Below are 14,084 nucleotides of genomic sequence, written 5' to 3' on the forward strand. Positions count from 1 at the left end.
TCAAGCTAAAAAATAATCTTACCATGATTATAAACCAGTTGTTTATTACTGTGAGCTCAAACAGTGTGACTGCAAAACAATAAAAACATAAAAAAATGATTTAATCACAAAATATCTTTAATTGGTGGTAGACAGAGGCATTGACACTTCAGATCAAGGAAAATAAGATTTATGTAAAATGATTTTGATATCAATTATTTCGTTTGCAGAGTAAAGGAGCAGACACAAACAAATTGGAAAAATATTATTCCATAGTTAATTACTTAAAGTAATACCCAAAGAATACAAGTTTGTGGTGGACATAAAATCAGTGTTTTGTTTTAGATATTATACGCATATGTGCCAACAAATTTGGAAATCATTCTTTGACAGTACAAAAATGCAACTTTGACCCTAAGAGTGAAATTAACCTTGATAAAAGGAGGTTGAAACAATTGTACAAAATTATTTTGAAAATCCTTCCATAATTGGAGGAGTTATAGAACAGCCATGAAAATAGCTATCTTAAAGTGTGACCTTGAATTTGTTAAGCTGTGGCAGGGAAAACCTTCAATCAGTTAAGGAGTTTTGATGGACAAAAATTCTGACCTTTGACTCCTCAGTGTGACCTTAAAGGTAGGTGGTATTTACCTAAGCAGTTTGTTTAATGTGGTTAACATTTTTGAAAGTTATTTTGAAATCCTTTCATGGGTTTATGAATATAGAGCAGACGTAAAATAGAGCACTGATGGACAAGCTGCCACCTAATGTTGGAGAGAAGCATAAAAATTAGTACATACCCCCTGCAAAGAAAATGTTGTTAAAGTTGTTGAGATAGTAATATCCCTGAGATGTGTTGGTTTTCACATAGTTTGCCTCCACGCTGGTATTCCTGTAACAAAGACTTTCAATCAAGGGCATTGCAATTTTACTGTTAAATGAAAATATAAAGGTAAGCAAAAACCTTCAAGACTAGAGTACAAATGTTTTTGCCATGGTTTTGTCTCCATGGTAATTTGATCAGATTTACACTTGTTAGAAAATTAATCAAACAATTGATACAATGTTTATGAATGCAATGTCAAGTTTCAATAGCTGAATTTGTAGATCTGAGACGTGTAGGTTCAAGCCTGAACCATCCTGATATATATATTTTATAGAGAATTTACTAGTTACGTGTTAACGCAGGACAAAGACATGCATGTGGACTTTAATTTAGTATTTTCTTTAGTTTAAAACCTAGAATTCTGCTTGACCTTTGACCCTCAAATCGAAAGGGGTCAAAGACCAATGTGCATGCAAAGTTTAAAGACTCTACATCAAGACAATCAAAACTTATTGATCAGAAACAAAACTGTAATGACAAGGTTGCTACACCCCGAAGCCAGAAGTATTCCCTGTATGCCATGCTTCTTCACAGTGATACAAAAAGTTGGATATTTTTAAGGATTAAATTTAAAGATTTAATCAACATACACTTAGAATGTTAGCTCTTAGTGCTGACAACATTTCTATGGCAATAAAGTGTAAAACAGGAAACTTACACACAACAGTTTGTGAGATCTTCATTGTGAAACATCTCCATGGCAACAATAGCAAAGAAATAGTACACCAGCATGATCACGACTATAAGCCTGAATAACAGAGAATTATGGGCTTTTAAATAATGTCATACAATTACAATTATTTTCAGTATTATATTGTACAAAGTAAGTACCTTATATTACCAGAATATGAGTCAACATTTTTATGTCACAACAAGCTTTTCTATATCTTATGAATACTATTATTATCACACAATAAACTAGAGCTGTCACAGAAGTGACGAATACCCCCAAATGCCGCCTGGACACAGGAATGGCAAACCATTCCTTTGAAAAGAGGCCATAACTCCAAGGTTACTGCACACTGCATCTTCTTTTATCATGCATGTATTGTTTTATTTAAATCTGTTGAGTAATTTAGAAGTTACGCTGCTGACAAGAACAACTAGCCTTTCATGAGTTATCGTCCGGAAACCGTCTATTTTTAGTAACAGTGACCTTGACCTTGGCCCCACCAGCCCCAATATCGAATTTGACCTGTATCTTCTGATGTTACACCTGTGTACCAAAAATTGTTCAAATCTGTCTAGCCTTTCAAGAGTTATCGTCTGGAAACTGTTTTTCTATTTTTAGTAACAGTGACCTTGACCTTGGCCCCACCAGCCCCAATATCGAACTTGACCTGTATCTTCTGATGTTACACCTGTGTACCAAAAATTGTTCAAATCTGTCAAGCCTTTCATGATTTATCATCCGGAAACCGTTTTTCTATTTTTAGTAACAGTGACCTTGACTTTGGCCCCACCAGCCCCAATATCGAACTTGACCTGTATCTTCTGATGTTACACCTGTGTACCAAATATTTTTCAAATCTGTCTAGCCTTTCATGAGTTATCGTCCGGAAACCGTTTTTCTATTTTTAGTAACAATGACCTTGACCTTGGCCCCACCAGCCCCAATATCGAACTTGACCTGTATCTTCTGATGTAACACCTGTGTACCAAAAATTGTTCAAATCTGTCAAGCCTTTCATGAGTTGTCGTCAGGAAACCGTTTTTCTATTTTTAGTAACAGTGACCTTGACCTTGGCCCCACCAGCCCCAATATCGAACTTGACCTGTATCTTCTGATGTTACACCTGTGTACCAAAAATTGTTCAAATCTGTCTAGCCTTTCATGAGTTATTGTCCGGAAACCATGAAAACCGACAGACTGACCGACAGACAGACTGACCGACCGATCGACCGACCGACAAGCTCACTCCTATATACCCCCTCAAACTTCGTTTGTGGGGGTATAATGATTAAGCATATTGTTGTAATTTTCTCTAGCAAATGTATCATTCTTTGCTTTAGTAATGCCTGTTTATTAATATGTGTTCAACAGAAATTTAAGCATTTTAAATAACTGCTTTGATGACTACATGTTCACTGTATGCTTTTTGTTTGTGTACACTATAGGTATGTAAATACCTGAACATGCTGTTATTATAAGTGGTGAAAATGGAATTCTGAAAATGATCAAATATTTACCCTGACAATCTGTTTATCAACATGAACAATGTACCCAGCACATCTCGGTAGCGTTTCTTCACTTTAAAAAGCCTGAAATATGAATCTTCAGCATCAAACACTAGAAAATCCCCCATCTTAAGACCAGTATCCCTGTCACACATCATGAGAAATTATAACTTTTTGCGAATATTTGACTGAACAAACTTTAGGTCAAAACATAATAAATATGCAATTCTTGTAACAAGTCTGATGGACAATTTTGGTCAGATGCATTTCTCAGTTGACCAAGGGGCAGAACTCTAATCATTTCGGCGAGAATGATGGCTTTTGCTACAGATATGCATATTGTCAATGCAAACATCACTGTGTTTAATGGGTATACATGTAATCAGAACAACTATTAAATTTCAGCCAGAAATTAAGATTATGCATGACATAAATAGCTATGACAACAATGAAGTTTCTCTTTAAAGACATAAAGGTTTTATAAAAGTAACAGTATAACTAAGAGATATATATCCAATAAGATAAAGATAACCTTTATTTTACCTGAGAAGTCTTAATGGTCGCAGAATGATGACATAGTAGAAGCTGTCGTTCACTGTCTCTCCAAGAACCCCTGCTAAACTGCACACTGTCACCATGAAATCAAATCTGGAATCATACAACCAATGCTATATAAACACATGTAAAATATACAAATCAAAATTTGCTTCTGCTCATACTAAGATTCTTACCATGTGTCAGCATGTCAGTCTTGATTTTGTAGGATTGATGGATTGGTGATACTAACACTTTGTCCATTAAAAACATTCTTATGAATTAAAGGATTTTACAAAAAATGCACTCAAAATGTGTCTATCACTTGATAATGCTAACAGCTTTAACTCGAGTATGACTTAAGTAAGAGTAACGAAACTTGAATGGTTACCTTTAGTCTAGTTTAAAAAACAATGCAACAAAAATAACACAATATCTTGTTAATAACATATCCATTGTTGTTTTCGTCAAAAAGGAGCATAACTTGATAAAATTTAACCTGCAATTATGGGACTTGGTAGTACATACATATAATTTATGCATATTGTTTCTGACAACATGTGAACTAAATTCATTTAAATATATATTGAGTGCCTCAGAGATACGGTATAGGTTTTAGTTTAGTGCACAGTATTAAAGACATCAACACATAAGCTAGCAGAATAGAATCTAAAAACTACTTACAAATCCCATGGATTTGTAAAATATTCTTTAGGGCCTTTACCAAGAATTTTCATCATAGCTTCAACACAATACACTGAAAGCAGAAAGTCAACAAAATTTATCAAAATGTACAATGAAAATCTTTTTGAAAACGAATTCAGAAAAACTAAATCAATCAACTGTTAAATTGACTGACTCAAATATAATATTCCATTCTTAAAAAACAGCACATAGTTTCTACACGACAAACACTTCTGACACACAACCAAAAGCAAATCTCTCATTGGAGTTAGGTTTCTTCTTTTTGTCACTCTCTTTATTTATTTAACATTTGAAAACCACAATCATAGGTACAGCCAATATATTAATAATACTATAATGAGAAAATACATCAGTGTTCAATCTTAGATACAAGTAGAATAAAGAGGCACACACAGCATACAAACGCTATGGAGATGCTGGAGAGCGTGAACGAGTGCTGGCCGACGATCTTGCCCTGCATGTTGATCTGAACTGTCTCTACGATCATTGACACAAAGTTTGCAAATATCATCAGGTCTGTAATAAAGACAGCAGTTATCAGAAGTGAATATGCCAATGGAAAAAATGTAATCAGCCATTCCAGGGCGATTAACACTAGCTGAGTGCCATGATGATAGTACCTCATTGTGCTATTTAAGAGTCAATTATATAAGAATTTGAGCAGTTCTCCAAAGGTTACTGTTAACTTGCTAGTTTGTATATTGAAACATTTTGACTGCAGGAGTGGATGTCGAATAGGAAAAAAATCCTGGCCATGTATATTGCTATGGTCTTAAGGGGAAATATCATGAATTTATATAGAGTGTTTATTCAGATTGCTATAATAAAACCTGAGAAACAGGGGTGCCAATGCAAGATTTGTAAAAAAGAGGAAATCTGTATAAAAAAGGATTATTCCTTTCCCATTATATACAAAAAAATCAGATAAAAGGCAAAAAAAAATAATTTCAAGATTTGTGGCCAAAAAAGAGGAAATCAGCTGCAAAGAGGAAAATTGTCGTCCCTGGAGAAAGTCACATGTAAACAAGAGCCGTCGTAAGACAGCGCGCTAAACTACGCCGCTTTTTTTTTATTAAAATCCCAACTTGCCCTTAACTTTTACTTGCCTAAAACTTTAACCTAAGTCAATCAGGGGCCATAACTTGTATTAAGGATATGGATTTATGTAACCTCATTAGGTGATGGTCCTGAACAATTGTGTGAAGTATTAAGTCAATTGAATGAAGGGCATAGAAGTTAGTAAACAATATCCCAACCTGCCCTAAAACTTTAACCTAAGTTCCATAGTCAATCAGGGGCCATAATTCGTATAAAAGATAATATGGAGTTATCTAACCTCATTATGTGATGGCTCTGAACATCTGTGTGAAGTATTAAGTCAATTGAATGAATGGTATTGGAGTTTTAAGTGAAAATCCCAACTTGCCCTAAAACTTTAACCTGCCCTAAAACTTTAACCTAAGTCAATCAGGGGCCATAACTTGTATTTAGGATAATATGGAGTTATGTAACCTCATTGTGGGATGGTCCTGAACAACTGTGTGAAGTATTAAGTCAATTGAACAAAGGATATAGAAGTTATTAATGAATATTCCAACTTGCCCTAAAACTTTAACCCAAGTTCCATAGTCAATCAGGGGCCATAATCTGTGTAAAGAATATATATAATATGGAGTTATCTAATCTCATCATGTGATGGCCCTGAACAACTGTGTGAAGTATTAAGTCAATTGAATGTAGGGTATTGGACTCATAAGTGAAAATCCAAACTTGCCCTAAAACTTTAACCGGACGCCGACGCCGACGCTGGGGCGAGTAGTATAGCCCACCTATTCTTCGAATAGTCGAGCTAAAAAAGTTCAACTCATAACTGAAGTAATTATGCTCCACTAAGTTCTCAAGTTAAATATGTAGATTGACATTTTCTAATATTTTTAGATGTGCAGAAATATATACGAAAACTTACATATAAAGTAGTCAAACCATTTCCAGGTCACAAAGGCATATAACTCTGAAAAGTAAAAACAGACTCATCTAAGAGTTGTAACATGTACATCTAAAACAGAACAATAACAAGGGGATTGGGACACTTACACCCAGCAGTTTTTCTCAGTTGGTCAAGAAACATATATACACCCAATATTCATTTTAAACAGAGTTATTGGCCATTGGTTTTTAGGTATTGCCCAAAGTATGGTTGTCAGGTAAATACAGTGGTTAGGTGATTTTGTTTTGCAGTCAACAAGCCTGACAAGTGGGTTTTCTCCAGGTTCCCCAGCTCCCCTCCTCCCCCCCACACAAGAAAGACATAGTGTAAATCAATATACCTGGTAACTTTCCTCACAACTGTTGTACACTTAAGTGTAAACTAAAGATGTACCATTACTGCACCACTTTGCCACCCTGACTAATGACACCAGCGTTATGACAAACCTTTTCTTTGAAAATAAATACATGAATATAATGAAAAGTAGTTTAAAGAAACGTTATGAAATAATCTTACTTTCAAAATATATTCTGCATGGATCACTAAAATTTGAGGACCACAGTTCATCATGTAAACTCTTCTCCTAAAAAAACAATACCTATCAACAGTTAGCGTAGTTCCGAAGAATCGACAGGGACAACATTGGCCACTATTTATACAAATCATGTCATTATCGATTATTGAAAATATATCCTTAAAAGCAATGATCAATAATTTTTAGACTATTTTTCAATTTTTAGAGTTTTTTTTTCAATTTGTTATTATTTAAAGAAAGATGAATGAAAAAAAACATGCACAAACAAATCAGGGCTATTCCATTTAAAGACATAACCCCCCGGGGGGGAGGCACTTTTAAATTATGCTACCCCCCTTTAGAAGAAAAAAGACACCCACCTATATACAATTAAAATATTTGCCTCCCCCCCCCCCCCCGGGGTTATATGTTTTACTGGAATAGCCCTCAGAAAATGCACACGAAATTTGTACTTAAATAGTGTAGCCAGCATGAAAATTGTGTGTGTATTAACATGCATGATAAATTTGTAATTATCAATCATTTATATAAATAGTACCAGTACCTCATTATTCACACCATTTAATAATAAGATGAAACGCATGTGGTTGGTATATTTTCAATAACCTACATTTAATTTCAACAATCAAAACAGCCTAATTGCAGAATGATGAAAATTTTGGCCCAATATTTAGTACATGTGAACCAAATAAGGAAATAATCACAATAACATAAACTTATAACAATTCATCATCAGAACATTTATTTCTTCGTTATATAAAAGACTTACAGCATAATATTTTAAGATATCAAATAGAATAAATAGTTCAGTTTTAGCATGGTCTTATTCATTCTGTATGTGAAACTTTGATTTTGAAAGCCTTAACATACACAATATCAAAGCACATTTAATTTCACATCTTAGAATAATTTGTTGTAAAAATATTGGCTGCCAAGACAGTCCCCTCGTCCCAAAGAATATGTAACCAGTGTGACATACGTACCTTCCAAGACAGTCCCCTCGTCCCAAAGAATATGTAACCAGTGTGACATACGTACCTTCCAAGACAGTCCCCTCGTCCCAAAGAATATGTAACCAGTGTGACATACGTACCTTCCAAGACAGTCCCCTCGTCCCAAAGAATATGTAACCAGTGTGACATACGTACCTTCCAAGACAGTCCCCTCGTCCCAAAGAATATGTAACCAGTGTGACATACGTACCTTCCAAGTACAGTCCCCTCGTCCCAAAGAATATGTAACCAGTGTGACATACGTACCTTCCAAGTACAGTCCACAAAGTCATATACATGGTAGAACTCGTCTATACTCAACTTGCCATTCTTCTTCTTGTTCAGTGCCTTGAACAACATGTAACCATCCCGCCGGGCTAAAGTAAGCAATAAACAGGGTATTTTAAAGCTGTACTAGAAACACAACACTGCTCAACAAACAGGTTTACAAAATGGGTTATCAGACAAAAATTTGGGCAAATTAACCATTTAGATATCTAAATATAAGCAGTGCCCTTGACACAACTTGTCACATAATGCCATAACAAAATATATGTACCCCAAAAAAATAAACACATTGGATAATAATACATCTACCTTTAAAACACATTTTTCTAATAGCGGTAATATTTTTCTAACATTGTCAACAGCATCAGATAGTAGTACGCTTAATACTTACAAAGTTTGGGGCGAAAGTGTACAAGGAATGCTAGGAATGACCGCAGGTTGATTTCATTTTGGTCCTGAAAAACAAAAAATGATAGGTCTCAAAAGTTGACCAAATCTTTGATTGATGGTAAATGGTACGGTAAGTGAAAAAACACAATGTTTAATGGTGTAAGTATTTGGATCAACATAACACACGTAATACATAGACATGTGAATTCATTTCTTAAAAGTGAAAATGCATGTTTTGAAATCTTACATCATTTCACTTTCCCATTCTTTTTTTCAGATTGTCTTCTTTTTTCCAAGGAAAGAACAAAACTGCCATGTGATCACCTCAATGGAAATATCCTAGTTGAATACCTGTTTTATAACAAGAAGTTTGAACGCCTTTCTACACCCTTCTCGTTTATGCAGTAGCAGCTTTTTCAGTTTTTTCTTGTCAAACCCTGAGAATGTGTCGTACACTACTGCCAGGAACTGAAACATTCAATGAAGAGTTGCAAACTTATTAATAAAAGTTCAAACACAATTTATAAAGAGTACAATCCAGTTAAACATGAGAAGAGTCCACAAAAAATAGCATTGTTCAGCAGAAATGTGAGCAGTGTCCCTGTAAATTATTCCACATATATGTATGTTCTACAACTCAAAAGGTGTGGCAACTGACTACTGATTGGTGACCTTTCTTGAAATTTCAAACAAATAATGGAGCTTCGTTATCATTTGTAACTGCAATTAAATAGTTGCCAATACACACATTGTTCCACCTAGCAAATGGTTTTGGCTGTTTTGTGTGGATTTTCATTAATTCTCTTGGACTATGCATCAAATTGGTATTTATTACATATATATATGCAATTTGCCCTAGAAATTGTTTATTGACTTCATTTGTTCCAACAGTAAATTATTCTATTATAAGTTATAGCAATTTAATGACAGAAAGGTGTATATCCTCCTGGGTTATGATGAAGTAGACATCTAGAGCAAAATAACTGACACATTTAAAACCACCTGCTTCATGATGAAGTAAAATTATACAGCAAGATAACTTACACATGTATACCCACCTGGTTCATGATGGAGTAGAGCTCTGTAGCAAGTAACAGACACGTGTATACCAACAAGGTTCATTACGAAGTGAGCTCTAGAGCAAGTAACAGAAACATGTATACCCACAAGGTTCATTATGATATAGAGCTTTATAACAAGTAACTGAAACATGTATACCCACCAGATTCATTATGAAGTAGAGCTCTAAGCAAGTAACAGAAACATGTATACCCACAAGATTCATTATGATGTAGAGCTCTAAGCAAGTAACAGAAACATGTATACCCACCAGGTTCATTATGAAGTAGAGCTCTAAGCAAGTAACAGAAACATGTATACCCACCAGATTCATTATGATGTAGAGCTCTATAGCAAGTAACAGAAACGTGTATACCCACCAGGTTCATTATGATGTAGAGCTCTATAGCAAGTAACAGAAACATGTATACCCACCAGGTTCATTATGATGTAGAGCTCTATAACAAGTCACAGAAACATGTATACCCACCAGATTCATTATGAAGTAGAGCTCGATAGCAAGTAACAGAAACATGTATACCCACCAGATTCATTATGAAGCAGAGCTCTCAGCAAGTAACTGCAACATGTATACTCACAAGATTCATTATGATGTAGAGCTCTATAGCAAGTAACAGAAACATGTATACCCACAAGGTTCATTATGAAGTAGAGCTCTATAGCAAGTAACAGAAACGTGTATACCCACCAGATTCATTATCAAGTAGAGCTCTAAGCAAGTAACAGAAACATGTATACCCACAAGATTCATTATGATGTAGAGCTCTATAGCAAGTAACAGAAACGTGTATACCCACCAGGTTCATTATGATTTAGAGCTCTATAGCAAGTAACAGAAACATGTATACCCACCAGATTCATTATGAAGTAGAGCTCTATAGCAAGTAACAGAAACATGTATACCCAACAGGTTCATTATGAAGTAGAGCTCTAAGCAACTTACAGAAACATGTATACCCACCAGATTCATTATGAAGTAAAGTTTGATAGCAAGTAACAGAAACATGTATACCCACCAGATTCATTATGAAGTAGAGCTCTAAGCAAGTAACAGAAACATGTATACCCGCCAGGTTCATTATGATGTAGAGCTCTATAACAAGTAACAGAAACATGTATACCCACCAGATTCATTATGAAGTAGAGCTCGATAGCAAGAAGCAGAAACATGTATACCCACCAGATTCATTATGAAGTAGAGCTCTGTAGCAAGTAACAGAAACGTGTATACCAACAAGGTTCATTATGAAGTGAGCTCTATAGCAAGTAACAAAAACATGTATACCCACAAGATTCATTATGAAGTGAGCTCTATAGCAAGTAACAACAAGAGCTGTCACAGTATGTGACGAATGCCCCCGAATGTAACATTGACCTACGAACAAGGTCAGTACATGAAAAGTTGATCTTGCCTTTACGTGTCAAATACATATGGCAAGTTATTTTAAATTGCCTCTGAACATAACAAAATACCACCCATACTTGACAATCTACACTGTTATATCCTGATATTCAGAATTCCCTTGTGAATAAACACTTAGTGTATCTTTCACCTAAGAGGTAGGGACATGGGTCTTTCACACGACACGTTGTCTTCGTATGTGGAACACATGTAGCAAGTGATTTTAAAATCTGTCCATACAAGGGAAAGTAACAGCCCTGACACGACAACCTATACTCTATGTCCTTATATGCAGCACTCCATTGTGAATAAACACTAAGTGTGACCTTGACCTTTGAGGTAGGGACATGGGTCTTGCACGCGACACGTTGTCTTGGTATGTGGAACACATGTGTCAAGTTTTTTTAAAATCTGTCCATACAAGGGAAAGTTACAGCCCGGACACGACAACCTATACTCTATGTCCTTATATGCAGCACTCCATTGTGAATAAACACTATGTGTGACCTTGACCTTTGAGGCAGGGACACGGGTCTTGCACACGACACGTCCTCTTGGTATGTGGAACACATGTGGCAAGTTATTTTAAAATCTGTCCATACAAGAGAAAGTTACAGCCCGGACACGACAACCTATACTCTATGTCCTTATATGCAGCACTCCATTGTGAATAAACACTAAGTGTGACCTTGACCTTTGAGGTAGGGACACGGGTCTTGCAGGCGACACGTCGTCTTGGTATGTGGAACACATGTGTCAAGTTTTTTTAAAATCTGTCCATACAATGGAAAGTTACAGCCCGGACACGACAACCTATACTCTATGTCCTTATATGCAGCACTCCATTGTGAATAAACACTAAGTGTGACCTTGACCTTTGAGGTAGGGACACGGGTCTTGCAGGCGACACGTCGTCTTGGTATGTGGAACACATGTGGCAAGTTATTTTAAAATCTGTCCATACAAGGGAAAGTTACAGCCCGGACACGACAACCTATACTCTATGTCCTTATATGCAGCACTCCATTGTGAATAAACACTATGTGTGACCTTGACCTTTGAGGCAGGGACACGGGTCTTGCACACGACACGTCCTCTTGGTATGTGGAACACATGTGGCAAGTTATTTTAAAATCTGTCCATACAAGAGAAAGTTACAGCCCGGACACGACAACCTATACTCTATGTCCTTATATGCAGCACTCCATTGTGAATAAACTCTAAGTGTGACCTTGACCTTTGAGGCAGGGACACGGGTCTTGCACGCGACACGTCGTCTTGTTATGTGGAACACATGTGGCAAGTTATTTTAAAATCTGTCCATACAAGGGAAAGTTACAGCCCGGACACGACAACCTATACTCTATGTCCTTATATGCAGCACTCCATTGTAAATAAACACTAAGTGTGACCTTGACCTTTGAGGTAGGGACACGGGTCTTGCACGCGACACGTCGTCTTGGAATGTGGAACACATGTGGCAAGTTATTTTAAAATCTGTCCATACAAGGGAAAGTTACAGCCCGGACACGACAACCTATACTCTATGTCCTTATATGCCGCACTCCATTGTGAATAAACACTATGTGTGACCTTGACCTTTGAGGCAGGGACACGGGTCTTGCACGCGACCCGTTGTCTTGGTATGTGGTACACATGTGGCAAGTTATTTTAAAATCTGTCCATACAAGAGAAAGTTACAGCCCGGACACGACAACCTATACTCTATGTCCTTATATGCAGCACTCCATTGTGAATAAACACTAAGTGTGACCTTGACCTTTGAGGTAGGGACACAGGTCTTGCAGGCGACACGTCGTCTTGGTATGTGGAACACATGTGGCAAGTTATTTCAAATTCTGTCCATACAAGGGAAAGTTACAGAGCTGGACGGACGGACGGACGGACGGTGCGATTTTAATATGTCCACCTTCGGGGGCATAAAAACGTGTATACCCACAAGATTCATTATGAAGTAGAGCTTTATAGCAACTTGTATACCCACAAGGTTCATTATGAAGTAGAGCTCAATAGCAAGTAACGGAAACGTTTATTCCCACAAGATTCATTATAAAGTAGAGCTCTAAGCAAGTAACAGAAACATGTATACCCACAAGATTCATTATGATGTAGAGCTCTATAGCAAGTAACAGAAACATGTATACCCACCAGGTTCATTATGATGTAGAGCTCTATAACAAGTAACAGAAACATGTATACCTACCAAATTCATTATGAAGTAGAGCTCGACAGCAAGTAACAGAAACATGTATACCCACCAGATTCATTATCAAGTAGAGCTCTAAGCAAGTAACAGAAACATGTATACCCACAAGATTCATTATGATGTAGAGCTCTATAGCAAGTAACAGAAACGTGTATACCCACAAGGTTCATTATGAAGTAAAGCTCTATAGCAAGTAACAGAAACATGTATACCCACAAGATTCATTATGATGTAGAGCTCTAAGCAAGTAACAGAAACATGTATACCCACAAGATTCATTATGAAGTAGAGCTCTAAGCAAGTAACAGAAACATGTATACCCACAAGATTCATTATGAAGTAGAGCTCTAAGCAAGTAACAGAAACATGTATACCCACAAGATTCATTATGATGTTGAGCTCTATAGCAAGTAACAGAAACGTGTACATGTATACCCACCAGGTTCATTATGAAGTAGAGCTCTATAGCAAGTAACAGAAACATGTATACCCACCAGGTTCATTATAAAGTAGAGCTCGATAGCAAGTAACAGAAACATGTATACCCACCAGATTCATTATGAAGTAGAGCTTGATAGCAAGTAACAGAAACATGTATACCCACCAGGTTCATTATGAAGTAGAGCTCTATAGCAAGTAACAGAAACGTGTATACCCACCAGGTTCATTATGAAGTAAAGTTTGATAGCAAGTAACAGAAACATGTATACCCACCAGATTCATTATGAAGAAGAGCTTGATAGCAAGTAACAGAAACATGTATACCCACCAGGTTCATTATGAAGTAGAGCTCTATAGCAAGATAAACAATGAAGAACAACGCTGAGTATCTGCTGTTGTTGTAGGCAGGCATCATCACATCAGGATAACTGAAAATGTGTATAAATGTTCAAGAAGTCCA

General features: G+C 36.4%; 1 protein-coding gene across 2 annotated transcripts in view; it reads right to left on the reverse strand.

The window, feature by feature from the left end:
• Positions 1 to 14,084, reverse strand: part of LOC128231982 (two pore calcium channel protein 1-like) — a 29,685-nt gene that overhangs the window by 5,928 nt on the left and 9,673 nt on the right. For both annotated transcript variants that reach the window (XM_052945295.1, XM_052945296.1), the window contains exons 9-21: positions 13,953 to 14,052; positions 8,826 to 8,942; positions 8,476 to 8,539; positions 8,064 to 8,173; positions 6,786 to 6,852; positions 6,249 to 6,293; positions 4,676 to 4,798; positions 4,262 to 4,334; positions 3,587 to 3,691; positions 3,056 to 3,127; positions 1,524 to 1,613; positions 780 to 871; positions 23 to 69 (exon numbers count right to left, since the gene is read on the reverse strand). In XM_052945295.1, the coding sequence (XP_052801255.1) occupies positions 23 to 69; positions 780 to 871; positions 1,524 to 1,613; positions 3,056 to 3,127; positions 3,587 to 3,691; positions 4,262 to 4,334; positions 4,676 to 4,798; positions 6,249 to 6,293; positions 6,786 to 6,852; positions 8,064 to 8,173; positions 8,476 to 8,539; positions 8,826 to 8,942; positions 13,953 to 14,052 (1,105 nt within the window). The remainder of the gene's footprint in view (positions 1 to 22; positions 70 to 779; positions 872 to 1,523; positions 1,614 to 3,055; positions 3,128 to 3,586; positions 3,692 to 4,261; positions 4,335 to 4,675; positions 4,799 to 6,248; positions 6,294 to 6,785; positions 6,853 to 8,063; positions 8,174 to 8,475; positions 8,540 to 8,825; positions 8,943 to 13,952; positions 14,053 to 14,084) is intronic.

This window comes from Mya arenaria, chromosome 4 (assembly GCF_026914265.1).
Source record: "Mya arenaria isolate MELC-2E11 chromosome 4, ASM2691426v1".
Taxonomy (NCBI): Eukaryota; Metazoa; Mollusca; class Bivalvia; order Myida; family Myidae; genus Mya; species Mya arenaria.